A 27,834-nucleotide genomic window follows, 5' to 3' on the forward strand; every position below is an offset into this window, starting at 1 on the left:
AAAGAAGCAATGAAGCTTTGAAAGATATTTTTCTTGCTGCGACTTCATCCCATGGCTGAGCAGCGCTCACTATGGACAGTCAGTTACTACTTATATATAAAAGCTGAAAGAAAGCAACATGTAACCCATTTACAACAGCAGCTGGGAAAATACCCCAGACATGCATTTACACCAGCCTCTTCTGGCACGTTAGTTCGCATGTGCCCTCAAGAGATGCTTTCTGCGGTGTAGCAGCTAAGTTTCTGATCACAGGCACTGTGGAGTGGCTCCTATGGGATGCTGACAAGTAGCAGTGGCTGAGTAACTCTTTGCACCTACGCTGAAAGGAAAGCGCTTACCCAGGTAGGATTTATCCCACCCAGTTACAGCACTTAATTAAGTCACCTAAGCAGCGTGGGTGGCTGCCCTGAGCTCCTCTCACTGCAGAGAGAGAGTGGAGGAAGATGGAGATTAGGTCCTCAGCTCAGCAGAGGGATGAGCACATGCCAAGGGGAAAGGTGTGAAGCTCTGGGAGAACTCAGCAGAAATAAATGAACTTTTAAATAAAAAATACAAGAGATTTGTTACACTGCATGGTGCACAGTATTGTGCTAAAATGGAAATGGTGTCTCAGGAGCGCTGGTTTCTCATCCATGCTACATCATGAATGTGCACCGGTGGAGCTGTACCATCACACTGCACTGAGGGCTGCAGCAACCATTTCCGTTTTCCAGCCTACATTTCCTTCTTCTAGACACTTATCTCCTGCTTACAAGAAACTAGAGATACTAGGGAAAGGCTGCAGCCTTTGCCTCTGGTGCAGTAACAATCTGTTTGGAAGGTGCTTTCTGGAAATGCAATATGGAATGGCCCTTGGGAGCAACGGCTGTGACTCTGCTCCTGCAAAAATATTGTCAAATCTCTAGCAGAAAGGTAATATTTTAGAAGCATGGTCCTGGTCTACAAATGGCAACTTGGGACATCATGGATGCCTGTTGTCTTCTGAGTCAAAAGCTCTGCCAGCCCTGCGTGCTCAGCCTCAAAGGGATTGTTTTTTGGGTCCAACTCTTTCATCAGTGATAATGAAGATTTGCCATTTGGACTCAGCTACCAGCAAGCCAGGGATAGAATATATTCTGCCTCAGTGTCTCCTTGTATCTCTTCTGCTGTCTCCACTAAAAGTGAGGAAAAAAATCACCTTTTTTTCTCTGCAATGAGAACATGTCTCAGTGGCTATAATTTTAATAGCTCAGAGAAGATAGCTCTGAAGCAAAAAGCTGGGGTATTTTTATGCCACATGATTCATTGCAGCATTGTGGCTCATAAACGAAAAGTATAAATAACAATAGTAAAAAAAACCCCAAAGTCCCCTCAAAGCTGACAGGTGAGATAAGAAGTTAGAGTATCTTTCCTCTTAAAACTTACTAGACAGAATGGGTACAGGCATTTGAGAGCTGTGTCAACCCAAAATCCAAATGCTAGTTACAATGCCAAAAAAAATTAAAAATTAAGGAATCTGTAAGTTACAGAGGAATTTTCTGCCAAAATGAACAGATGTAGCCTGAACTCCCAAGACAAGGACTTCAGCAACAGTCCATCCCAAGTTACTTTATGTATCAACTTGTCTCCATATTCCAGCCTTTCTTAGTTCTGGTATTATCTTTACTTGAATTTTAATTGTATGTTTCTCAAGTGTTCTTTCATCTACACCAGCATTAGCATGTCATACCCCAAGTAATTCCTTTGTTAAATTGGAGGAAAGCTGGCTAAGGGGGAACTGAGAAGTCCCATTGGAACAAGACTTGAACAGCAAGCCCATGGTGGACAGGGCAAGAAAGACTTAAGACACTTAGATGGCAGCATGGAAGAGTCGAGATGAATGAGAAGGGTCTCCAGGGACCCGCAGTGAGAGCAGAAGGGTTCTGGAGGGATCTGCCCTGCCCTGGGGCTGCTAGCAAGAAGGGGATGCTCTCAGGTCTGGCCATCTGATGACTCTGCAAACCACTGACACTCACTGTAGAGCTATTTCCCAACCCCATCCTGTCGGCAGGATCAGCCCCTCTGTTTTCTGGCAGCATAAGGTCTGTGTAACAGCTGCTTTGGTTTCCACTAATGCCTTATAAATAAGGAAAGGTTATAGCAGCAGATGCCTGCGATGACAGATATGAGTGAGCCCTTCAGAATTGCAAGAGCATCATGCTTTGCTTATGTTGCTGGTTCTTCCCCAAGTTGTAGTTTGATACATTTAGCACATCTGCTCGCTCTCCTCCTGAGCCAGTGCCCATGTATTTGGTACTCAGTGTGGGCTGCAGCCTGACAATTCTTCCTGCAACCTCCTTATGCTTTTTTTATTTTCCTTTTCACAGGTGACTGGAATTTGGGACTTAGGGATGGAGGAGTTATAACAAAGGAATGATTGTGCATAAAATACAAGCATAACACTACCCCTCTAAGGACACAGGGCTGCCAAAAACCAATGGGGCATACAGAGAGATGCAAATCTACACTTATAGCCCATTCTGGACTGGACTGATAAATAAATTTATTGTCTGAAGATTATACCATTTGCCTCCAGATCTGTCATGGACTGAGGTTTCTGTGAACCACATACATCAAGCTTTGCACAGAACAAACATGGCCCAAGGTCCTGCTCCTACCAAATCCCACATCACCCCACCTTGCTTTTTCAATGAAAGACCAGCCAAAATCTGTGGGCTAACTCTCACACCCACGTGTACTGCACCTTTCCTCTCCTTCTTCTGTGGGGAGCTGATTTTGCACAATATGTCATTGCTGGAGAGAAACCTGGAAGGATGTTTTCCCTATGCAAGGGTAGAGCCCTGCCTGCCCTTGGGCAGGGGAACCAGGACCTCTCAGCCCTGCAGCAGGCAGGGCTCGGCCGTGTCCAGGAGCCCCACAGCAGAGCTGCCCCATCCTCTGCTGAAGATCAGGAGTAAGAATCATAGAGTGGTTGGGGTTGGAAGATCAAAGATCTTCTAAATCCGGTCCCTTCATCATGGGCAGGCAAAACTTCACGAGATCAAGTGTCTCAAAGCCCCATGCAACATGATCTTGAACACTTTGATCCACAACTCCATCCAAAGGAATGGTTTGGGAGGAAAGCCCAACAACCTGAACCCAAAAGCAAGGTGGCAGCTAGCAGGCCTGCAAGTGACCATCCCTCTTTAAAACCAACATCGAAGGCCCTGTGCTGGGGTACTGCACAGACCACCCCGTCCTCACCTGCTGCATCCTCAGTGAGTCCAGCTCCCGCTCCAGGCGTGTGCGCAGCCGCCGCTCCATCTGCTCCCTCTTCTCGCAGGCTGCCTGCAGCTGTGTCAGCGCCTGCTGCAGCTTTTCCACCTTCTCCACATAGGCCTGTTTCCTGCGCAGCTGTGGGGTACAGGGGGTCAGCAGTGCTGGAGGGCCCTGCACCCCCACCCTGGGCTGCTGGGACCCCTGTGCACTTGCAGGCACGCACTGGGCTCAAGCCATTTGCTTCTGAGAATTTCCCTAGGGGAAGCATGGTGCCTTTTTGACGAATGGGGAATATGCACAGCAGGCATTGCTGGGGCAGTGCTACCCCTTTAGGAGGGAATGCTGCCCAGACCTTTCAACCACTGGGAATCTGTTAACCATGAACCCCCCTGGCCATTTGTAAGCAAGAGATATCACATTGGTGGATACTCTTTGGGCAAACACAGAGGTTGGACCCAGTTAAGAGAAATCCTGGTGGGTTTAACTGACTGGTGACACTTGGCACATTGCCTGCGTCTGAACAGAGAGGGGTTTCTTTTCAGTTCTGCATATTTGTTCAACACATGTGGAACAAACAGAGTGCCAGCAGTCAGAAGTGCTCCATCTCCTCTACCCTGCTCACAGTCTTGTCCATACTGATCTGTAGATGTCCTGGCAGCTGAAGCTGGGCCCTTGTTACATATATAATGCAATTACTGAAGGAGTAAACATGACACAAGGATTTTCCAATATAGGGTTTTACAGCCAGAGATTGCTCAAGAAGCATACCCCAAAAGAGGTATGAATTTCTCTTCTGCCACCCTAAATCCATCCATGTCACAGGTGAAGTGAAATACAGGCTTGTTCGCAGCAAAAGCAAAGCTTGGCCTAAACAAACCTCACCAGGCAGAGCCAACAACTGGCAGTGTGACCTCTCTAGCTCTGTTGCAATCCAGGCTAATGCTTACAGCTCCCTGGGCGTTCCATGAAAATTAATGAGATTATAATCCCCCCTAGTCTCTGGCAGCAGCATGAAGACTGAATTCCTCAGGAGCTCACGACTTGGCAAGACAGACACAGCAGTGGCTTCTTGCTGAATGTGCAATTTTGGCAGTAGGAAGGTGTTTGTGTCGCCTCCCAGCTGCACCAGCAGGGATTGGAGGGGGGTAGGGAGCTCCTCAGTGTCCCTCATCTGCTCTCCCATGTCCTGCCAGAAGCTGCAGGGTCCATCTGTATCACAGCAGCCACAATTTGGCTTTGGAGCAGCCCTCTGAGCCCCAGGGTTCACACAGTCGCACATGAGTGCACCTCTGCCCATGTGGGTGAAGTGATGCTCATGTGTCCTCTGCTTTCGAAAACAATTTTGTAGGAGATAGGCAACAAGACAGTTCTCACATTCATAAATTTACAGGGAGATTTTTGAGCCAATTCTTGACTTTTCTATCCTGCATGTAGATTTATAAACAAAACAATCACCCATGCATTAAAAAAATTAAGTACAAAATGTTGCTATTTGAATTAATGGGTTGTCAGTGAAGTGTGTATCCATAAGGAAGGAGGGACTACAATCAGAGATATGTGATACTAAGCTCTAACACCTCACAGACAGACAGACTCCAACAAAAAAAAGTTGGATGGCACCTGGAGAGGTACCAGTCCATCTTCCTGCTGCAAGGCAGGATCAACTGTACCTAAAACCTGGCACATGTCTATACAATCAGTTTACAAAACCCCCCAGGGGTAGGGACTCCACAACCTATCCCGCCAGAAAACTTTTACCCTAATGCCTAATCTGGATTTCTCTTATGCAATTTAAGCAAATTACTTCTTGTTCTGTTTCCAAACTGTGATCTGCTAGAGCGAGAAGCATTTAATTAAACAATTCTCTTATTCACAAGGTCAGCAAACTTGCCTGAACAGTGCCCTTGTCCCAGGGATTAGAAAAATCAAGATGAAGAGTTAAGGCTAAAAAGGGATGATCCAAGCAAATAAATCTGAGTAAACATGAGTAGGTCTTGGAAAAATATCTACACTAGAAATGTGACTCCAGTTTGAGCAATAGAATTCTATAGTACGAGATTTGAGTGAAAGACTCTTACAGAGATGGAGAACCCACTATCACCTAAATAGGTTGTTTCACTGTTCATTACTCTAACTCTTTATTTCAAGCCTGATTTGCTCAGCTGCAGCCCCCAAACACTGCATCTCATTATTTCTTTTTATGTAGTTATATAGCAAAGTTTAATCTCTCTGGGCCGGCCCCGGAACGCACGTGCGACGGCGCGGCCCGGCCCCGGGCGCTGCCCCGGGCGCTGGGCCTGGCCCTGGGCGCAGAAAAGAGCAAGAAAATGGGAGCTTCGCCTGTGCAGACAGTGCCATCGTGGGAGATGAGAGGGGAGCCCCGGAACACACAGAAGAGAAGGACAACTCTAAACCCGGGCAGATGGAGCTCGTCAGCCCTGTAAGGCCATCCATCTAAGAGAAGGTCACTCTAAACAAACCTATGTCCTGAGGACCTCGCTGCCACCGTCCAAGCTCGCTCGGCCCTGGCAGATGAACCTCAGGATTAAAGGGTGGGCTCAGTTCAGCGCACACTGTGTCTCACCTAAAAATCCATTGCGCAGGCTCGAAGGCCTTACCCGCATTTGCAAAGCCCTGTATCACCAGCGCGCTTGTAACGAATGTGGGTGGAGACCTTTCCTGGATCTTCGTTCATGAAGACTGGCCATGATGATTAATCTGTCTGACAGCAACCCCTTCTTCATCCATCCCTGGATGGATGAAGAGAGAGCAGTGGATATTGTCTACCTCGATTCCAGCAAGGCCTTTGACGCTGTCTCTCACAATATCCTCAGAGGTAAACTCGGGAAGTGTGGACTGGATGAGTGGACAGTGATGTGGATTGAGAACTGGCTGAAAGGCAGATCCCAGAGGGTCATAATTAGTGGCACAAAGTCTGTTTGGAGACCTGTCAGTAGTGCTGTCCTCCAGGGTTCAATATTGGGCCCAGTATTGTTTAACTTATTCATCAGTGACTTGGATGAAGGGGCTGATGCCTCCTCAGCAAGTTCACTGACAACACAAAGCTGGGAGGAGTGGCCAATACCCCAGAGGTCTCTGTAGCCCTTCAGAAGGACCTCGACAGGTTGGAGAGATGGTCGAAGAATGGTCTGAAATACGACAAAGGCAAATACAGGGTCCTGCATCTGGGGAAGAATAACTCCATGCACCAGCAGTCTGGGGACTGAGCTGCTGGAAAGCAGCTCTGTGGAGAAGCACCTGGGGGTCCTGGTGGACAACTAGTTGTCCATGAGCCAGCTGTGTGTCCTTGTGCCAAGACAGTCAATGGAATCCGGGGATGCATTAAGAAGAGCATTGCCTGCAGGTAGAGGGAGGTGATCCTGCCCCTCTACTCAGCCCTGGTGAGGCACATCTGGAGCACTATGTCCAGTTCTGGGCTCCTCAGTACAAGAGAGACATGGAGCTCTTGGAGCAGGTCCAGTGGAAGGCTACAAAGATGATTAAGGGACTGGAGCATCTCTCTTACAAGAAATAGCTGAGGGAGCTGGAGCTGTTCAGCCTCAAGAAGAGACAACTGCGAGTGGACCTCATCAATGTGGGGGTTATGAGGATGGAGCCAGGCTCTTCTTGGTGCCAAGCCATAGGAGAAGAGGCAGTAGGCAGAAACTGATGCACAGGAAGTTCCAGCTGAATATGAGAAGAACGTCTTTACTGTGAGGGTCACTGTGCTTTGGAGCAGATTGCCCAGAGAGGTTGTGGAGTCTCCTCACTGGAGATACTTAAGAACCTTCTGGAGGAAATCCTGTGCCATGCGTTCTATGATGACCCTGCTTGTGCAGGGAAGTTGGACCAGATGACCTTCCGTGGTCCCTTTTAACCTTATCCATTCTGTGATTCATGCTCATGTGCATGGACTGGAGCTCAACCACCTCTTCACTTTAATTGTTCACAGCAAAGAACAGTTTCTGGGCCCCAAATAAATTCTACAGCTGTTTTCTGAACCCTCTCCAATTATCCAGTCTTCTATCCAAAGCATGGACCAGAAAACACAATTCCACCAGCAGTCTCCTAAATGACATGTGGCATTAATGCCACCTACATATTTTTTAATTAAATCCTTCTACTAGCAGGCACTCAGGATAATGCAGATGTACACAGTACACTGTCTTATCTTAATTCAACTTAGCAGCTACTGCTTATTTCTCAAGGCTTGATCTATAAAGCTGTTAAACTTAATTACATTCTGGTGATAGAAGAAATCTGTGTGGATTTACCAAGCAGTGCATGAGCTAGAGCTCTGTTAACAATAAGTCATTGGATTTGAGTGATTTTGTGTTTCCTTCAATATATTCCCAATTATAGTAAAAATCCCTGGTTTAACTTGAAGGTTTAACACTACAGCTATATCTGCTGCATGTGTCAAATTATGACCCAGAAACACTGGAGACTGTTGAAAAGTTGCTCTGATTTAGCTATGAAACAGGGCAAAAACAAGGGAAAGGGAGCACAGGCACCTGGGCACATGCCAGCAGCCTCAGATTAACTGCACTTCACCCAAGCTGCCTGATACTGCCTTGAACAATTAAAACACGGCAGCTGGGCTAAAATTCATTTGGACTCCCCTTAGAATGAAAAAAGCAATTAAAAACTATCAGGTCATAGAATCATAGAATCATAGAATCATAGAATCGATTGGGTTGGAAAAGACCTCCGAGATCATCGAGTCCCACCCTTGGTCCAAATCCAGTCCATTTACTAGATCATGGCACTCAGTGCCACGTCCAATCTGCGTTTAAAAATCTCCAGGGATGGTGAATCCACCACCTCTCTGGGCAGCCCATTCCAATGCCTGATTACTCTCTCTGTAAAGAATTTTCTCCGGATATCCAACTTAAATTTCCCTGGCGGAGCTTAAGCCCGTGCCCCCTTGTCCTATTGCTGAGTGCCTGAGAGAAGAGACCAACCCCCACCTGGCTAGAACTTCCCTTCAGGTAGTTATAGACGGTGATGAGGTCACCTCTGAGCCGCCTCTTCTCCAGGCTAAACAACCCCAGCTCCCTCAGCCTCTCCCCATAGGACTTATGCTCCAGTCCCTTCACCAGCCTTGTTGCTCTTCTCTGGACCCGCTCCAGCACCTCAATATCCTTCCTGAACTGAGGGGCCCAGAACTGAACACAATAGTCAAGGTGTGGCCTCACCAACGCAGAGTACAGGGGAAGGATCACTCCCCTGCTCCTGCTGGCCACGCTATTTTTGATACAGGACAAGATCCCATTGGCCTTCTTGGCCACCTGGGCACACTGTTGGCTCATGTTGAGCTTCCTGTCAATTAGTACCCCCAGGTCCCTTTCTGCCTGGCTGCTTTCCAGCCACTCTGTGCCCAACACAGACCCCTGGGGAACACCACTGGTGACCGGCCGCCAGCTGGATGCAGCTCCATTCACCAGCACTCTCTGGGCCCGACCCTCCAGCCAGCTCCTAATCCAGGAGAGGGTATACTTGTCCAAGCCATGGGCTACCAGCTTTTCCAGGAGTATATTATGGGAGACAGTGTCAAAGGCCTTGCTGAAGTCTAGATAGACCACATCCACAGCCTTCCCCTCATCCACCAGGTGGGGCACCTGATCGTAAAAAGAGATCAGGTTGGTCAGACAGGACCTGCCCCTCCTAAACCCGTGCTGGCTGGGTCTAATCCCTTGTCCATCCTGAAGGTGCTGTGTGATTGCACTCAGGATGAGGTCAACATGGGTTTGTCCAGGCTGAGGGCTCTGTCAGACAAACTCTGGCAAATACTGTTGCGTCACTTTCATATATGTCACCTCTAAGATCTATCATGTCCCGGGCAGGAGGTTACCCCCTCTGTAACACCTACAGTGCCCCAGGGAGGAAGTTACCACCTCCATAACATCTGCCACGCCCTGGCAGGAGGTTAGGAGCTCTCTAGAGGGGAAGCTTTAATCTCTCTTCAGCTCTTCCAGTCCACAATCCAGGATCCAGCAGAGGCACATTTATGTTGGATGACTAGATTAAAACCCGGCTACTGCCAAGCTCTCAGAGACAGAGCCCTAAGGCTGCAAACATATTTACTACAACCCAGCAGGCACGAGGTAGATTCTTGCACCACCTGCATGGGAATCGGCATTTATGCTTCTGCCTTCACTAGTGTGTACTCAGCAAGTCAATGTTACCTGCCAACACAACACTGACAGTCTATGGAGCAGACAGGAGCTAAATGTATTTCTTCCCATCCTCTGCATGATGTCATGGCTGTAGGAGCATGTGTTGCCACCTAAAACATTCCCTTATTCAGCCACTTTGTAATGAAATGCAAATAGAAAACCTCAAGTTGCCTTTAAGCCAAACAGTGTCAAGTGAATCATGTACAGATTAAAGGTATGCTGCCTCCTGCAGCTGCCCCAAAGGGACTGCCCCAAATACACCAGGGCAGTGAGCAGACTTTAATCTAACTAACAAAGGAGCAGTTAAACTTAATGTGATCCTCTTCTTGCTGCTGAATGTATCCACTGGAGGAAAAGGAGTTTTTAAAGTGTTTCTAAATAGGAAGTCAGAATGGTCTAATGATCAGGTACAAAAAGACAATGCCTTCAGCACTTACATATAGTACCATAAACCTTCCAGACTCAAATTAACCATTAGTTAGCCTAACAGGAGGTCTGTCTGCTGGATACCCTGATAGGAAACATTCAAATATCACTGAGGTCAATTCACCCCTTATCTTTCCAAGACAAACAACAGCACCTAAGTTACTTGCACGAGTTTGAGAAAAGCTTTCCCTTCTCCTCACAAGACCTCTTGCATCCATGCACTCAGCAGGGTCCTGTGGATTCCCCTTCTGGCCAACCCTGGGGAAGGTGCAGGTGGAAAATGAGGCTCTAAAGCAGAACAGACCTGCCCAAGATTGTGCCAACAGTTTGTGCCAAAGCCTGAACCTCTATCAAATCTGCAAGGGTAGAGGTTCACCACTGGCCTTTCCCTCACCAGTGACCTGCCCACTCAGATGGTAAAGATTATGTTTCTTTTACTTCCCATAAAACAGTCTCCCTCTTTGTTGGTCCCAGTGACAGACATTTTAGAGCCAAAAAGGCCTGCTTTGACAGTCTTGCCTGGTCTGCTAGAATGCATAGACTTTGAACTAGGTACTAAATCCATACTTCCTGACTGAAGGTCCTTAAGGAATACAATAAATTGAGATATGGTATGATAGGTTCTCTTCAGTTCTCAAATAAAACCTCTAGCTCTCTGTACCTCTAAATCCTGGTCAGTCTGCCCTCAGCCAGATCTTTTAAGATGTAAAGCTACCAAGCCCCGCACTGCTGTGTTGCTGTGCGCATCTCAAAAGCCTCCTGGTATTCTTTGGAGAGAAATGGGATGCACCAACATCACATGTCTGTATCACAGTTCCAGGTCAGTTTTTTAATTAGCTTTTTCTGTTAAGTTGTACCATTACCTCAGCTATCAATTAACTAAATGAGTTTGGTCTTGCTCCTGGTTACATGTTGAAGGCTCTGCTCTGGAAACATCTATGGTTGTGGTCTCCTTTGCTTGCTTGTTTGTCTCAGTATTGTGTAACTATGCATTTTCTCTATAAGAGCGCCAATTCAAGCGAAACAGGAAGACCTACCACACTGTGGCTAGAAGAGAATCAAGACTTGGATGGAGAAAAGCCTAACTGCAAGCCACATCTATCCTCAGAGCACAGAAATGTTGTCCATGCCTCACCTCCTCTTCCAGTTTGATGACCTTGGCTTGAGCATTGTTTAGGGCCTGGTCAAGGATTTCAATGTGCCTCCGCTGGTCCTCATTGGCAGAACGCACAGCTGCCAGCTCCATCTCCAACTTTTCCTTCTCCTTCAAGTGCTCTTTGTCTGAAAGAAAGACAAGAACAAGAGCCACTCCATAAGGACAGCTCACAGGCCCAAGATCACATACCAGAGGTAAGCTGCCACCTTCCTAGAAAAGCAAAAATTACGTGAAGCAGCAGCGAGTAGGGCCATTACAACACAAAGCTGAGACACAGCGGGCAAGGAGCTTCTACTGCCAGGGCTCGGCCCCTCAGTGCCCAGCCCTACATGACAACCAGCAGCAGAGACGAGTGGCAGCTTGGGCTGCATCTGCACTAGCAGAGCTTGTGGACGTGAGCACCGCCTCACAGCTTTCCATTCTGCTGAACTGCTAGCACGTTGCCCAGCAAATTTTGGCTTGCACCAACTACTCCTTTCCCATACAACACCCAAGCCCTGCCTGAGAATAGCCTACGTCACGGGCTGCTTGCAGCTGTCAGCTTGGATGCTGCTGCCCTTCTGCAATGGGCAAGAAACCTCAGACCCATGGACGTGGGTTGTGCTGTGCCTGGTCCTTTTTATTTGCAAAGACAGAGATCACGACATACAGAAAATGTGGAAAAGCCAAATAATAAACAGCAATCTGTGCTGGACAGCCTGAAAATGTAAAGAGGGGAAAGCAATAAGGAAGAGTAAGATAGAAGGCATCTGTAAAGGCTTTCTCTAGGCATGCAGAGAAACGGAGGCTGTGGGAGACATTTCAGCTCCACAGGGGCCTGGGGTAACTTTCCAGACCAGCATGACCTAAGGATCCAGTGATCAGTGCTCCTGTCCTACTAAACACCTTAACACATCACAAGCAAGACTTGTGCCGAAAAATCATCCCTTTTTTGGGTAAGATTTAAAACTGTGTTAAAAAAACACAACTGGCTAAATTCAGTCAGCTTTGCTCACATCATTTTCTTCAGCAACAAACTGCAGGCCCACCATTGACTTCGCTGGCAAGTTGCCTGGGGAAATGTTTGGCTCCATCTGCTTCTGCCCTGACAGTGCTGAGAAGCCATTTCAGGGAACATGAGTGTCACAGGCCAATCACTGGATCCCCCATGTCAGAACGTAAACAGTTAATAACTGGAGCAAGCAGGGGATCAAGGTTTCATTCAGGGAAATATGAGATTTCAAAATCTGGCCTTCATTCTTAATGACAACAAAAATAGAGCACTTGGAAAGCTTCCAGGAACGAAAATTTCCTCCAAAAATTAATTTGGCATCAATTAAACATTGTTTTGATTTTTGACTTTTAAAACACAGCATTACAGAATTTATTATTTTTTAACTGAAATGAAAAGTTTCTCCTAAAACACTGAAATGTGGAAAATCTGCCCTAAACATCTAGCCTATCCCATCCAAATGTGAGCACTCAAGCTGGAAGCCCCAAGCAGGGTCAGAAAATGTCACATGGCCAAAACCAGTCAATTTCAGACCTGAACTACCCTCAGCAAGGCCACATTCTTCCTTAATGTCAGGTGGGATGAGAAGAGATTTAATTTCCACACCATCAGAAGGTGTCTGTAGCAAGGGCAGATATATATGAGCTGAGCCATGTGGAACAAGGCAAAAGCCACCCAGCCATCTTCCCATTTATCCTTAAAGGAGGAATTCAGCACCTCATAACAAGAAACCCTGACAGCAACACCGGCATGCTGGTCACTGCAGAGCCCACAAGCAAAGCCCGGTGTGCTGCACACACCACATCACTGACTGCCACCATGGGCTGTCTTGGTAAGACGTGGCCTTAATCTTCCCTTGTTGGCAAGGAATTTTATATTGGACATGCAGACCTCTTCCTTCAATGCAAATACATTTACTTCAATTGGATTGACCAGAAGAAACATTATTATCTATTGTGCAAAAGTGTACATGTGGGCAAATTAACCAGGAGCTAATGTGAGGGTGAGGAAGCTGGAAGATGAATGCTATTTCAGCCCTATGGCACTTCACCATCTCGTGCTGGGATCACACGTGCTCTGCTCCAGATCTGAAACCCATATTTCATATTACAAATGGGGATAACACATAGCAAAACAGGACTTGGGATCTTCACTTTCAACTTCCTTTCAGGGAACTTGAAGCACTCAGCCTGCCCTGCTGCATTATGCTTTCTATCCCCCCAAAGGAGGAAAATAATGCTGTACACAAAATAACCACCACTAGAAAGTTGGCAAGAAAAATTTCCTGAACAGTTCCCAACACTTCTCCATGTCAGCTTCAGCCTGCAAAATGCTAGGGGTACATTTTATAAATGCGTTACTTGCATTAATTTTTAGTGAAGAAGGAACTTGGCTGAACATACCTTAGGTTCTCTTCAAGTGCATACAAGGTATCCTTAAAGTCTAAAAATACTGGTTTACTGCACTACCCTTGCATACACGATTTTAACTAAAGGACTCCAGTTAATAACTGTTTCTATATTCTAGTAGGTCACTGCCACATCCCATTACAGAACAGTTCCCAAATGGCTTCTCTGCTGCAGTTCACAGTTGTAATCTTGCAGTTTTCCACCCACTGCCTCTGCCTGTTGTACCTCCACACACTGTGGACATCTATGTTCTGGCTGCATAGAAGAAAGGAGATTAAGCAAGAAGCCTGCTTCAGTGCTTCTCAAGTAGGCTTTCTGAGTTGTCTAGCTGGGTAGGTACACCAAAAGTAGATAAGTCTTGACCCTGCTTTGTAGCAGAAACATTAGATAAAAAGATGCACTCAGTCTGTGTCATCTCTTCCCTATACTCAGATGTGAACTCCAGCTTATTACACATTATATCCGAATATCAACTTATTTGACCAATTTAATGACCATCTCAATACATCCAAAGCTGCCTTTCTCCTTGCTGTGATGTTGCAGAGAGGTAACATGGACATACTTTAAAGACAGTCCTTGTTCATACAAAATGACCACTGTTGGCAGCAGAAAATATATCAAGTTATGGTAGCCAGAGAGTAATTGGGCTGCAGGAGATTTGCTGAAAACAAGACTGGCTCCCATACCACATCCCTTGTGGCACTTCCAATAATTTCTCTTATGCAGGTTTGCATTTTCCAATGGTGGCTCTTCACTTAAGAGCTGCTAATTCCACAGATGCTTTCTGGTGACCGTGCCATTCCTCAGTGAAACCTGAGGGATTTATTTAGCCTTTTGTCAGCCTTGCAACTCCTGACTAGCGCCAGGTCACCAGGTCCAGACATTGAGGTTTCCCTCCAGAGGAGCACCAAAGCCACTGTCTGCCAATCTGTCCACCTGTCCCTCTGCCCAAGCCTCACTCAGCTCTCTGCAGCTGTGGTTTGAAGCTGACTATGCCGGGACAAGGGAGGCCTGGAGTAGAAACACAGATTATTTCCTGATTATTTCCTGTCTTAATACCAAATGGCACTTAGTCTGTCCAAAACCCCACTTTAAAAAACATCTGTTGTGGGCATTTTCTTTGGCTGGATACATTCAATGGGAATATTTATTTGCCTAGGATATTTGAGATAGAGATAGATACACAAGTTCATAGCACATGAACTGAACATTCCCATGGAGCATGAGGCTCTATCAACACACTGCCAAAACTATCCATGCACCCCCACTAACGGGTGAAGAGCCATGTGGATGGGCATAGACCTCAATCTGTCTCAGACACCCGAAAAAAACAGACCCTCCAAGGATCCCTGCTCCCAGAGTCCAGAAATCCCACAAAACCACACAAAATTCTCAGATTTCACCAAAACATATTTTCCCATGATATGCTATATCATAAGCTTTCTCTCTGCCCTATACCCTTGAAACCATCTTCAATCTTCCTGTCCCTCCCTTCCCACAGAATCTCTCAGGCTCCTCCTTCCAGTCTCTTCTCTTGCCTGTATTGGCATATATGCCTTCATCAGTTGTTGCTTCATGTCTTTCCTTAAAATAAACTTTTTCCCTGACAAAACATCACATAATTATCAGGAAACTAATATGGTGTGAGTTCTCTCCTACCCAGATACAACAGTAGCATTTTTCTTAGGCACAAATGCCTAGCACTGAATACTTCCAGGCACATGGCCTGGCTTCGCCTATTACTATTATAAAGAATAAGATTTTTTGTGTCACCTCCAGTCTCCATCTCAGAGCTCACAACTTCTCTGCACTGTTGCATTGCTAATCGAGAGCTCTGCGAGGAACTGAGAAATGATCCTTGCACATCCTGCTTTGCCAGACTTGTTTTTCAGGGATTTTTTCCTATTGCTGGAGTTTTACCACATAAAACTTCGTTTTCAGCATTACCAACCTCAAGAATTTTATCTTTCCTTCTTCAATTCATCATGAGAGTGGCTTAAAAATTATAACTCTTAGAAACCTGTCAATGTTGGAGTTTTCTTGTATAACTTAGGTTATACATAGGGACTACAAATATGCTTTTGCTTCCTAATGAAAATTAAGATTTGCATTTACGTACCTGTCTTAATAAGGTGTGACCCTTAGGAAAAAACCAAAAAAATCAGTTTCATGACAATTTTTTTTCTCTTCTTCTAAAAATGGCTATTTTAATCTCAGTAGACAAGTGTACACATGGCAGATAAAACTCAGTTTTCCAACTCTCCGTTTTCTGCCTGTGTATCCCATTAAAAGATATGAGGAGAGTACAAACTGTGCTTGTGAAAACTCCCATCTTGGCAGTGAGGTGCAACCCAACCTCAGTCATGGTCTGCTCCTGGGGAAGACTCACAATCACTCACAATCATCAGCATATAAATGTAGTCAGCAACAGAGGACTTCAAGAAAAACTTTTTAGGGACTCTCAGAAGGGTGTTTTAGGCAGACACCCTGGTATCAAGGTCATTTCTGTGAGAGTCCCAGCAGCCCACAGAACACAACTGAAGAGAACTTGCTTTACACATGCCCATTTTTCTATTCTCGGAAGCACTCTGCATTGCATTGCTAACATTTAGCTCTCTGGCCTAGCCAGGAGACACTCCAAGCATCCAGACTGTCTTATGTGATAGGATCTGGAGAGCTATATTTGTTTGTAAGCTGTGAATTGACTGCAGTAATACACTGAGTGCACAGCGCAAAGTTTCACTGCTATTTATTTACCAGCAGAAGCACAGAGCATGTTTATGTACTGGAAAGTAACTCGAATTGAGTCCATCTTGGAGATTTAACTCCCCCCTGTAGCCAACAGTATATAGGAACACTACCAGGCTGTCTCTATAAGAAGAGAGAAGATCCCAGTTTCCAATTTCCACTGTGTAGCTTATCCCATTTGAACTCTTCCCAAGGATGACAAGACTTACACAGCAATGCTACTTCCTTAACAGATCATCCCCTTGGATTCACAGCAGTATCTACACATCCTTATGCCATCTGCTAATATGGCAAAGCTAACATGTCATGGAAAAGATCACCAGATTCTCTTCTGGTTTGTGCACACATGAACCAAATGATCAGCTGTGCTGGCATCATTGCTGCCGATGGGAGCCAGGAGAAGGCTCTCCAACACTTGAAAGGCTGGTGGTGAAGCATTTTGACTAGTATCAAACACTGTACTGCTAATGGAGATGGATGTTCTGCGCTACAGTAGCGGCTTATCTTCCAAGGAAGCTCTTGGTGTGATAAATAAAACAGGTTTAGTTGTATGCAGCATTGAGCTTCAACAGGATTTTAGCTTACAAGATACTGCACAGCTCTCAGGCGATCAAGCACTTCTGGATGTGTGCTAAAGATGGTCAGGATACAAAAGAAGTCACACACTGCCACACAGCATCCAGCTGCTTGGGTTTTGGGTTGGATGATCTCACACACATCAGTGCGTGGCACGGAAATCTGCAGCACTGTGCCCAGTCATTATGGAAGCCTAAAATTTGTTGGGAACAGATGCTTTCATAGCAGTAGAAGTTGTAAGGTCTTTGTCTCTTCAGTCCTTTGTGAAAGGTATGGTCCAGCTCTGCTCCTTCTCCTGCTGGTTAAACCATGGCACTGATAACTAGTCAGTAGAGGCTGCTCTGGGCTTTTCCCAGCCAAGAGAAGAATTTCGCTTCTCCTAGAAGCAAGCATCTCTAGAGATGACCCTGCAAGCAACACTTCACAATTTCAGATAAATATTTCTCAAAAATAAGCTAAGTTGTGTTACCATTAACTCACACTGCTTCGTTCTGATGCTCAGAGAGAAAAAAACCCCTACCTACATAATCCAGTCTGCAGCTGAAATAAGAGTATGTGATGAATTAGCTGAGTAAAACCAAGCCACAAGCACAATAACAATTAATAGCTAAGTATTTACCTCCACTTCACCATGTGTATGCTTATAAATACACACATATACATATATGCACCTTCCAAACAGATAGGCACAGTACTCACTCTGAGTGGCATAAAGGCCCTCTGTTGCCTTATCCTCCTGCCCATCAAAGTCTCTGCTGGCTAGCTGCCTATTGGCTGTCTCCAGTCGTTCTGCAAAAAAACAGGAAATACTTTAAGTATAAATATATGTATATAAAATTGTAGGCCAACCAAGAAAATAAGACGCGTGCCAGCAGAGCAGTATAAATAGACTCTCTGAAGGAGGACATTAAAATGGAGGCTGACACATACATAAAAGATGAAGCCTTTGACCTCTTCCATGAAGCTGTGTCGTTCAGATTTACAGAAACTGGGGGAAAAGCCTCTGCCATTCACAGCTGACATGTCCAGGCAGTTCATCTCTCACACTGTCCAAAATGCAACAAGGCATCTGCAATCTGAATTAACCAGCTTTGCAAGGGGATGGGTGCTTTCCTGCAGTGAAGAGCTGCCCCTGGTGCCTCCTGAGGGAATGCAGCCCCCACCCCATTAATGCCAATCCTTGGGGATGCCCACAGGAAAGGAGGAGTTTTTTGCAGCCAGGGATAGTTTCCTGGGAAGTTTCCAGGGAAGATCCTGCCTTCAGATTCTTCCCTTCTCCAAAAAGACCATCTTGCACCATTGCAAAAAGGTAAGTCAGTTTGCAGAAGGCATCTCACTGCATGAGCAGGTACCAAAGTACCCCATCAGGAACCTGGATTGGCAATAACCATCCAACATACACTCCACCTCCTTCCTCAAAAAGATACACCCTCAATATTATGTTTTTAACACAAAAAAGAGATGGCCTTTGATACTCGCTACTGGTCTGGGAAGGCACTGAACTTGGAGATTTATGGGTAGCACACCACTGTTCTACATTGCAATTTGCTCTTCAGCTCATTAGATCTGGACAGGACATTGTGACTGGTGGCCTTGCTCTTAAACCCATATTTGCAAATGCTGAACACAAAGGCACAATCAGGAACTGACTCTCATATTTTGCCAGGCTTTTTTGCCACTAGGGGGGTGACAGCAGTTTTGTCTTATGCCAAGGGGCAGGGCCTTATTTCTCATTACATTTATCTAAATAGTGTGTGAAGTCACTGTTTTAAAGCCTGCTGCTCTGGAGCTAGTAAGTGAAACACCACGTCAACCAGAGGAAAAAAACCACACAAGCAACTGTAACGTACCACGGAGATCCCTGTTGAAGTCATGAAGTCTCCTAATTTCTCCTTCAAGTTTGTTTCTCATTGCTTTGTCCAGAGACTCCCTTTTAGTGGTGGTCTTGACCAAGCCCTCGTAAGCTTCTGAAATCCTCTGAATCTCTATTTCAAACTGAAAAGAGAGAGAGGTCCTGTTAAAGCCCTGCAGGAATGTGTTCTGCCCCAAGGTTTGTCCAGCGTGTTTCGATGAGACGTGGGGGTACAGGCCAAGTGTCACACCAGGCACCAACTCTTCAAATGACCCATTTCCCTGGCAGAGGATGGTGTGAAGCCCCAATGACGCTGGAGGCTCCTGCAGTAGGGACCCCTGCAAATGGCCTGAGGGGCAGCTCACCATGCCACAACACCCCATTGGACTTGATGGAACTGTTTGGTTGTTTTTCCTCTATGACCGAGGTGGTTGCTTTAATGGCATCCAAGAGGAAAAACAAAGGAAATGGTGTATTTGTGTGGGCTGTATGCTCTCTGAGAAAGGGTTGTAGGCAGCAACATTTATTATTCTGCCAGGTCCCTGATACAAAACTTATCTCTAAGCTGTGTATGCCACCAGAAGATGTCAAGCTCAGCTGTGACCTCACATCAGTTTTAAACTATTGTGGTCCATTTCTTTCCATCCTTGACTGAAGACTGTGTCATACAAGAAGAAACTCTCTATAACAGACTGAACCAATTGTTTTGGTTTTTCAGTCTTCTTAACTTCATCTCCTCTAAATCTGGCAAACTGCAGGCAGGGTATGCAGAGGAAGCCCTTAGCAGTGAAGTTGCATCTTAAGACCTGAGCCAAAAAGGCTGACAGGAGATTAGTCCTGGGCAGAGTTTTGCTGTCCAGCTTAATCCATTCAACTAATTTTTTTAATAAGATAATGTCATGTTAAGTGATACAGTTTTGGTAAAATCTTTGCTGCAGGAATGATCAACATTGATGTGGGAATCTGCTCCTGCATGCCTGGCCCTTGTGTTTGTGGAGAAAAGCTTGATAATGTGCACAGGCTGGAAACCACAAGATATATATAGCCTCCCACATACCTTTCTAAATCTGGCACTTTTTTGGCCTCTTGAATCACGGCTGGGACAGATTCATGATTTTTGAAGCCAGGGTGCGAGCTCATCTCCACTTGCTGTGGTGTTAGGTCCCTCTCATTAAGCTTTAGGTGTGATTTGCCAGGGATGCTGCAGCTGTCACCCCACTGTCTGCGTTGGAACCTGCAGCCAGACTCCAGAAGCTTGGACTTGCACTTTGCATGATGCTGGGGCCACTCTGCCTGGATACGGCCCATGGGCAGGCAGCACCTCCAAACCACACACCAAGGAGAGCCTGGCAGAGCCACGATGGTGAAACCAGGTTATCTTCCCCAATTTCTACTTTCAGCTCACTCACGAGCACAAAAGCTGAAGCAAGTGGGAAGGTTCAAACTGGACATGAGAAAGCATTTCTTTACTGAGAGGGTGGTCAAACCCTGGAACAAGCTTCATAGAGAGATAGGTGATGCCCCAAGCCTGTCAGAGTTTACAAGGCATTTGAACAGTGCCCTTAACAACATGCTTTAACTTGGCTTGCCCTGATTTGGTCAGGCAGTTGGACTAGATGACTACTGTAGGTTTCTTCCAACTGAAACAGTCTATTCTGGCCTATGAGTATGATCTACAATTAAAAGCCTATCTCATGTGAATTTTCCATAATCAAAGCACTTTCCCAAATTGTTAACTACATGATCCCAATAAGACATCATGCTCAGCTGGGTGCCCTGACACTCGTCAGTTCCCATGCCTCCACTCTCCAAGGTGAGCCACTATATGCAGGAAAAGATGCCTGCTCCCGAGAGCTCCTACCACAGCAAAGCAGACTTGCCAGCACAGCAGTGGGTTTCCGCAGCCCAGCAGTCTGGCCCAACACTGCTGGTTACCACAAGGGCTCTGCTACGCCCTCTATATGCTGTTATTTCCCAAAACACATCACCATGCAAGTCTCCTGCAGCCCCAAAGGCAAAAACTTACTGTACGAAAAGAAAGAACCTCCGTCAGCACTGAATAAAATTAAAGGAGAGCAGAACAACAGCCACAAATTGTGTCGGTGTTTCTCAACAGTCTGGGATTTCCTTCTCCTTCTTTTATGGAGAAAAAAACAGTTCAGCCTCTTCTCTGCCTGGTAGCTCCTGGAGCGGACCCACTCAAACAACCCACACACATGGCATGGGGAAGAGCCAGCCCAGCCTGGCAATTAAACTTCAGCAAGATAACACCTCTCAGAAAAGGGAAAATAATACTTTGCTTTTGAAGAAAAAAAAAGCTCAAAATAAAATGTGCACAACTCCTCTTCCAACTCCTTTTACGTAAGAAAACCAGGCAACTTGTCAAACAGCACAAGGATCAATCACCACCTTGTACCTCTCTGCAAAAAAGTCTGTTCACACACAACTGAGAATATAACAAACCTCAGGGCTGATCTGCTCGTCCAAATGCCCAGGGAGCCCTACAAGTCAAGTTGATTTTCTCTAATTTCTTCTATTCTGTTATGAATAAAAGTGATAGGAAGGTGGTCCTACCAAGAATAAAACTGTTATGCACAGACAAACAAGAATTACTTCTCCTGACCCTTCACCTTCCAACAAGAGGGAAGAGTTTTCACACCCAAGGTATGTAATTTAACTCAATCACATTTTCAGAGGTGATGTTCAGCTGAAACTGTGGGAACAGAGGAGCGCCTGCCCTGTCCTTGTGTTCAAACACAGAAAAAACAGCATAGGAGGGATACCATGCGTTAAGGATTTGGTTTCCTGAAGAAAGAATGCACTTGAGTATGTGTTTCACTTTAATACTTCGCTTACATTCCCCCAGAGTCAATGGGACTCAAGTCCATGCTCTGTTGACTGAAGTGAGACTTCAGCCTGTGCTTGAATACCTTTCTGTTGGTGTCTGATGCAATCGCCTTGCAGTGCATCCAAGATAAAGAGAGAGTTATTTCCAAGAGTGAAAAAGAAAATTGGAATATTTATAGGGCATTGCACTCAAATACCTTTTACTGAACAACGCAGCTTTTGTAAAATTAATAGCTGGAATATTTCTTTTTGCCCGCAAAGGCCACAGGGAAGTTAGCATTAAAGTCTTTGCAGATGTCTTCACAAATAGTTAATGCTGCTGCAAAAAATTTTCAGCTAAGTTTAGGAAAGTCTGTGAATAAACCCAACTCATCTTGTTGCAGAGGAGAAGGCAGAAAAGACAGTAGCTACAAAACAAATGGTCTTTTTTCTAACCCGTTTGACCAGATTGTCACAGATTTTTTCCCCAAGTTGAGGGTGGGACATGGTCTCTCAGAGATGCCTCTTCTCCTGTGAAGGGTGTCTCCAAGAACACCCTGATCTGCACACCATAGAAAAAAATTGAGCTCCTATTTAGATTCCTAAATTCAGTGAGAAAAGACCTGCAGTCTAAGCTCCTTGGTGTATAAGTGGTGGGAAAATAGAAATAAAGTAGCAGTGTAGGATCCTAAATAAATTATTTGGTCTGAACCCTTGGGACCCAAAGCCAGCAGACCTGGGGAGCATCTCTGCTTTGCCTTTAGTGAGTCTCAGTTTTAAGCAACTTCTACTTTTTTGATTTGACTCTTCATCTTCTCACCCCAGGCAGTGCTCAAGATATTGCCCTTTTCCACTGAAAAAACCTGCATGCATACAGAAAAGAGGGTGCAGGATCTCTTAAAAAAGGGGTTTTGAGCAAAATCTTTACCAAATGGTCTTTCAGGTAAGGGGGCAGTGCTTTTAAAACCAGCATGTTCAAAGATGGACGTCTAACATCAGTTCTTAAAGACCCACCCAAAGAGCAGTAAGTGAAAGCCTCTAAGACAACGCAGTTAATGCATTTCCAAATAACGAGCAAGCCCATCGATGGCTGCTACACTTCCAAAGGGCATAGAGGACCACACAAGCTTATTGTGGTGGACAAGACTGCTTGGGACAGATGTGCATGTGCTCTTGAAATGGTCCTCTCTTTCAGCTCTAACACCTGTGCAGACGGTGCAGGACCCAGCTGCAACAGAAGCAGATTCTGCCTGTGGGAGACCTCCAGGAAAAGCTTCAGTGAGACCAGCACGGAAGGATGGAAGGGAAAATACCCAGTTGAGAGATATCTGATGAGTTGCCCTGTTTTGCAAGTCAGGGGAGCCCATAAGCCACAGGATTACAGTTCTGGGAGACCACCATGGAGAGGCAACAGTTATAGATGGCCACTGGTGCATCCCCATTGCAGTGACACAACTATGAAGAACACCTTGGGGAACCCAAAGACATCAAGATGGTTGTTCTGCCCAGGCCCCATCCCCACCTCTCCACGTACCTTCTGCAGCTTGTCTGCCTTCTCATAGTAGCCCTCCAGCTCCTGACGCAGCACGTGGTTCTCCTCGGAGAGCATCTCTACCATCTGCTGTGCCCGCTCCACTATGGCAAAGGCGTCAGGTGTCAGCTGCTGGCCCGGCAGTGTCGGAGTCTGGGCAGCAGCAGGGGCCGGAAGCGGGGGCAAGGAGCCTGGGAGCAGAGGGCCTGCAGTGGCCTGCGAGGACATGGGGCTGTGCTGCTGGGCTGGTGGCGGCGGAAAGGGTGGCTGGCATTGTCGGCTGCGGGAAAGCACACACGGACGAGGTGTTAGAGCCGCACGCCCTCGAAATGCGTGCAGCAGCTTTCACCTAATGATTGCACAGTTTATTAATAGTGTTGTAACTGTGTGGTCATGATTATGGTCTTCAGTCATTCCTAAATACCAACAATCACAGCAGGGACTGGGTAAATTGTCTCCTCGCCTGCCCTTGACAGTGACGTACACATCTGGCATGAACAGACAAAGGAAGCACTGACTCTAAAACAGCATTTTTGCCTAGGTGCACAGCTAATACTTCAGCAGCAGCCAGCCTCTTCCTGCCTCCCCTTGCCACAAACGACACTGCTGAGAAGCATAAGCCGGCAGGCTTGAAGGAAACACATGGGATGCATTACTCACCCTTCAAACACCACTCCCTGCCTGGAGCAAGCCCAGCTGATTGGCCAAGCTTCGAGGCAAAAGGAAGTGATGTGAGTGACACAGCGTCCCTGAGTGGCTCTAGTAAGCGGCAAAGGGAAGGGCTGGTGGGGAGCTGCTGGAGCCACAACTCTGGTCAATCACGGTGAGCCACAAAACCAGTCTTCCAGTGGAAGACCTCATTGTGTCACTCCCTAAGAGCATCCATCACTCACCAGGCTCATATCAGAGAAGAATAAGAAGTGAGCTGGTGGCAGATCTGCTTGTGACCAAGGATTGTTGATGGGGGAGGGCTCTTTAATCCACCAGAGTCACAATTTGCAATGTCTGGGGCATAACTTAGGAGGATCTCTTAGCAGTGAGGGTAACCCCGCAGCTGGTGGCCAGGTGGAATGGGAGTCACTCCCTTCTGTCCCACATGCCAGCTGTGTAAGCTCAAGAAGGGAGACGACCCCTATTTCAAAAGAAGAAAATTTAGGCAGGGCACAGCTCAAAGCTTGTCTGCTCGAGCAGACATCTCCATCCATTGCACAGGCAGTCTCAGAGCCTCGGCCAGGGTAAGCAGTCCCATGCAGAATCTCACTGTGCACAGGCTGAGCCACTCCTCAGCCCAGAGGCCAAAGCTGTGAAATTTCTACACTGCACTGGTTTAAGAGACTCAGCCCAGACCATGTGGACCATCGGTGTCAGAGTCCAGTTTGGCTAGAAAATATGCTGCTGGACCCCACCTGAAGTCTGCAATCAAACACATTCTGTAACCTGTATTTTAGCTTAACCACAAGCTATTAGGCTGTAGATATCATTACCTTTATTTCTGTACCCTACACAAAGTACAAGACATACTGAACAGATGTATTTACCCCACCTGGCCTCAAAGATCCATGAATGCTATTTCTTTGACAGACAATTTTGTGCTATATTCATACATAGTAATTATGGTTACTTGTCTTCAGCACCTACACAGCTTCTTGAAACAGGGCTTTCAAAACCTCTCAGTAACCCACCACTACCTTCAACTGCAGTAGAACAAGCTAAAAAGTGAAGGCAATTTTAAAGTCCTTCCCTAAAAGTGAATAGCGCTGCTTGTCTCCACCAAGCCACACAATGGCAAAGAAAGCCAGCAATTTAGTCTTATCTTCTGTCCAAACTAGAGTGAAAGCAAATGAGGCTCTGCAGGCTCCCAGACACAACACACACACAGCCCCATGCTCCCATCCCAGCTTTGCCCAATGCATCACCTGTGGCACTGAAAGGTATTGAAATGGAGTAAAGAGCGTACATATGCACACTGCTAACCTGCCCAGAAGCACAGAGCAGTGCCCTCAGGAAGAAGATTCCATCCAAGCTTCCTGCAGCCAGCATTGAGGAAGCCTGTGCTAAGCTCACTCTGGCCTTGGGATGGCTTTTACTTGCACACCACAGACATTCCCTAAGGCTGTGTCTCTCCTGGTAAATTAAATATCCATGGAGGCAGCTCAAGAGCACAGGAGACGCCATTCCCCCTGGGCACCTCCCAGGGCCAGAAGGGTTTGCTCTCAGCCCCAGGAATACCAGTTCTCCAGCAGAGGTGCAGGCTAATAACTAAGGAGCTACATGTCTACTAAAAGTGGATAAAACTTTCACAAAGACAGGAAGTCAAGGAGGTGCTGTATGACACTTCACAACAAAACACACAGAAATTCATGGAATCACAAAATGGTCTGGGTTGGAAGGCATCTTTAAAAATCGTCTAGTCCAACACCCCTGCCATAGGCTGGGGCACCTTCCACTACAACAGGTTGTTCTAAGCCCTATCCAACCTGGCACTGGACACTTCCCATGCTGGGGCATCCACAATTTCTCTGGGCAAACTGTTCCTGTGCTTCATTACCCTCAGCATAAAAAATTTCTTCCTTTTATCTAATGCAAATCTACCCTCTTTCAGTTTAGAACCATTGCCCTTTACCCTGTCACTACAGGCCTTGGTAGAAAGTCTCTCTCCAGCTTTCTTATAAGCCCCCTCTAAGTATTGGAAAGCTGTAGTAAGATCTCCCTGGAGCCTTCTCTTCTCCAGGCTGAACAAACCAACTCTCAGTCTGTCTTCATAGGAGAGGTGCTCCAGCCCTCTGATCATCTCTCTGGCCTCCTCTGGACCTGCTCCCATGGGTCTATCTTATACTGGGGACTCCAGAGCTGGACGCAGTACTCCAGGTGTGGTCCCACGAGAGCAGAGTAGAGGGGGAGAGTGGTCTCCTTCCAGTTACTAGCCATACCATGACACAACTGGCTTTCTGGGCTGCAAGTGCACATTCCTGGCTCCTGTCTAATTTTTCATCCCCAAGTCCTCTGCAGGGCTGCTCTTTATCCCCTTGTTTCCTAGTCTACTGATGATGCGTTTTCCCTGCCCCAGATGGAGTTCCTTGCACTTGGCCTTGCTGAACTTCACGAGGTTCGCACAGGCCCACTTCTGAAGCCTCTCCTGGTCCCTCTGGATGGCATCTCTTCCCTCTAGCAGTTCAACCGGCTGCAAAAGGCCTTCCCCTTCAAGGCCCTAGTCTCAAGGTACCCCCAGAGCCTCCAGCTTAATCCACCAGCAATGGATTAAGATACCTCTCCCTGCTCATCTCCTTTTGAAGTTTACTGCCTCTCCAGCCTCATCACTTCTGCCTGCTGCTGAGACCTTGCAGCAGGATGCCCTGGGGGTCACACAGACCTGGAAGGCCTGTTTTACCTTCCTTAGACCAAAATCATGTCTCCTGGCAGTGCTTGGAGACCTGAGGCCATGCAAGCCAGTAAGCCCATGCAGCCTTGTGCCAACCCTCTCTGCAAATCACTAGGACAGCCCACCATAGCTCTCACACCAACCCCACAGTACCCCTTTCCTTCTGATGCTCCAGCATGTGAAACATGGCAAGGGACATCATGCCTGTCGTGGGACTTCCATATTTTTTTGCTCAAAAATCTGAACAGTAAATGACATCACGAGTGAGGGATGTCACTCACAACACGAAAGATGCTCCACAAGCAAATGTGAATACAACCAAGCACGCAGCACCTCCTCAACACTGCTGACAGCCAGTCTGCACTCACGCGTTTTACCATAGCAATTAATCCAGATCAGCGTGAGTTTGTTTGTCTTTACCAAAAGATTTCAAGCAAGAAAAAGCTTGGCTGTTGCACCCTACTAAGACACAGATTTGCTGCAGGTAAATATTTGCTCACTTCTTTATGGGAATAGCGGAGACCAATAGAATTGAATTGAACTCTGAATCTAAAATAGTAGAGATATCAATTTTTCTTTTTCATTATGAAGCAGAGCAATCTTTGTTCATCGATACACCCTTTAGACCCTTGCAGGAGCTCTTCACATGGCACTCTTGGGAAATCTCAACCTTTCATCAATTTAACATTTTTTCATCACTTTAGTCTGTCTAGCTTTACACTACAGAGGAAGGAAAGATCCCAGGGATCTCCATTTTCTTGAACTGCAAATGACTTCTTGAGCTACTAAAGATTTACACCCTGTAGTAGCAGCCAGCCACCAAAGTCTCAGCAGTCACAGCCGGGATTCTCCAAAGTGTTTTCCAACTTGGAAACTGAACAGGTACAATCAGCTTTATGCCTTTTGAAGCATGACTGTTCAACATAATTAACATGTTTCTTACTTTCCTTTTACTTGTTTAATCTGTCTCAATTTAGTTCTGACTTAACCAACTGCAAAATCTCTGAGTATATATGCAATAAAATCAACACAGCAATTCACATTAACAAATCAACATTTGTAAAAATAGGAGTGTTGTAACATCAGCTTAGTTCCCATCCAACTTCTCATGTAAAGCTCCAAAGAAACGCAGCAATGAGGATTATCCTGAGCTCCTTCGGGCTTAGTAAAGAATGACATTCTCAAAATGCTTCCACTGTATTTTAAATGTTGATCTTATTCGGCATTACAGCACGTTAGAATCTTTCAGCCAAACACATTCTCATCAAAACTCATCCTTCTTAAAAGCATGAAACTGTGGAACATTATGAGTTTTGGATATCTCTGCAACACCTCAGCTACATTTCTATTAAAAACATTTTTTTTGGTTGACATTATTATAGTAGGGTCCCTGAATGCTTCTGCAATGCAATGTAAAGAAGAAAAAAAATAAGGAAACCAGCTTTTTGAAAAGGGAGCACAAGCAGGCAGTGAGGCTTTCAAGGGCTACTGTGCTGAGGTCACCAGGCTCTCTCTCCTTTCAGG

The 27,834-nt window shown here is 46.1% G+C and overlaps 1 protein-coding gene across 3 annotated transcripts in view; it reads right to left on the reverse strand.

Moving 5' to 3' along the window:
• AMOTL1 (angiomotin like 1) overlaps positions 1-27,834 on the reverse strand; it is a 68,199-nt gene that overhangs the window by 8,544 nt on the left and 31,821 nt on the right. For all 3 annotated transcript variants that reach the window (XM_027735606.2, XM_039380052.1, XM_039380051.1), the window contains exons 4-8: positions 22,935-23,211; positions 18,573-18,717; positions 17,422-17,511; positions 10,978-11,123; positions 3,223-3,372 (exon numbers count right to left, since the gene is read on the reverse strand). In XM_027735606.2, coding sequence (XP_027591407.1) covers positions 3,223-3,372; positions 10,978-11,123; positions 17,422-17,511; positions 18,573-18,717; positions 22,935-23,211 — 808 coding nt within the window. The remainder of the gene's footprint in view (positions 1-3,222; positions 3,373-10,977; positions 11,124-17,421; positions 17,512-18,572; positions 18,718-22,934; positions 23,212-27,834) is intronic.

This window comes from Pipra filicauda, unplaced genomic scaffold (genome assembly GCF_003945595.2).
Source record: "Pipra filicauda isolate LSUMZ 115617 unplaced genomic scaffold, ASM394559v2 scaffold184_size3518187_pilon, whole genome shotgun sequence".
NCBI classification, from domain to species: domain Eukaryota; kingdom Metazoa; phylum Chordata; class Aves; order Passeriformes; family Pipridae; genus Pipra; species Pipra filicauda.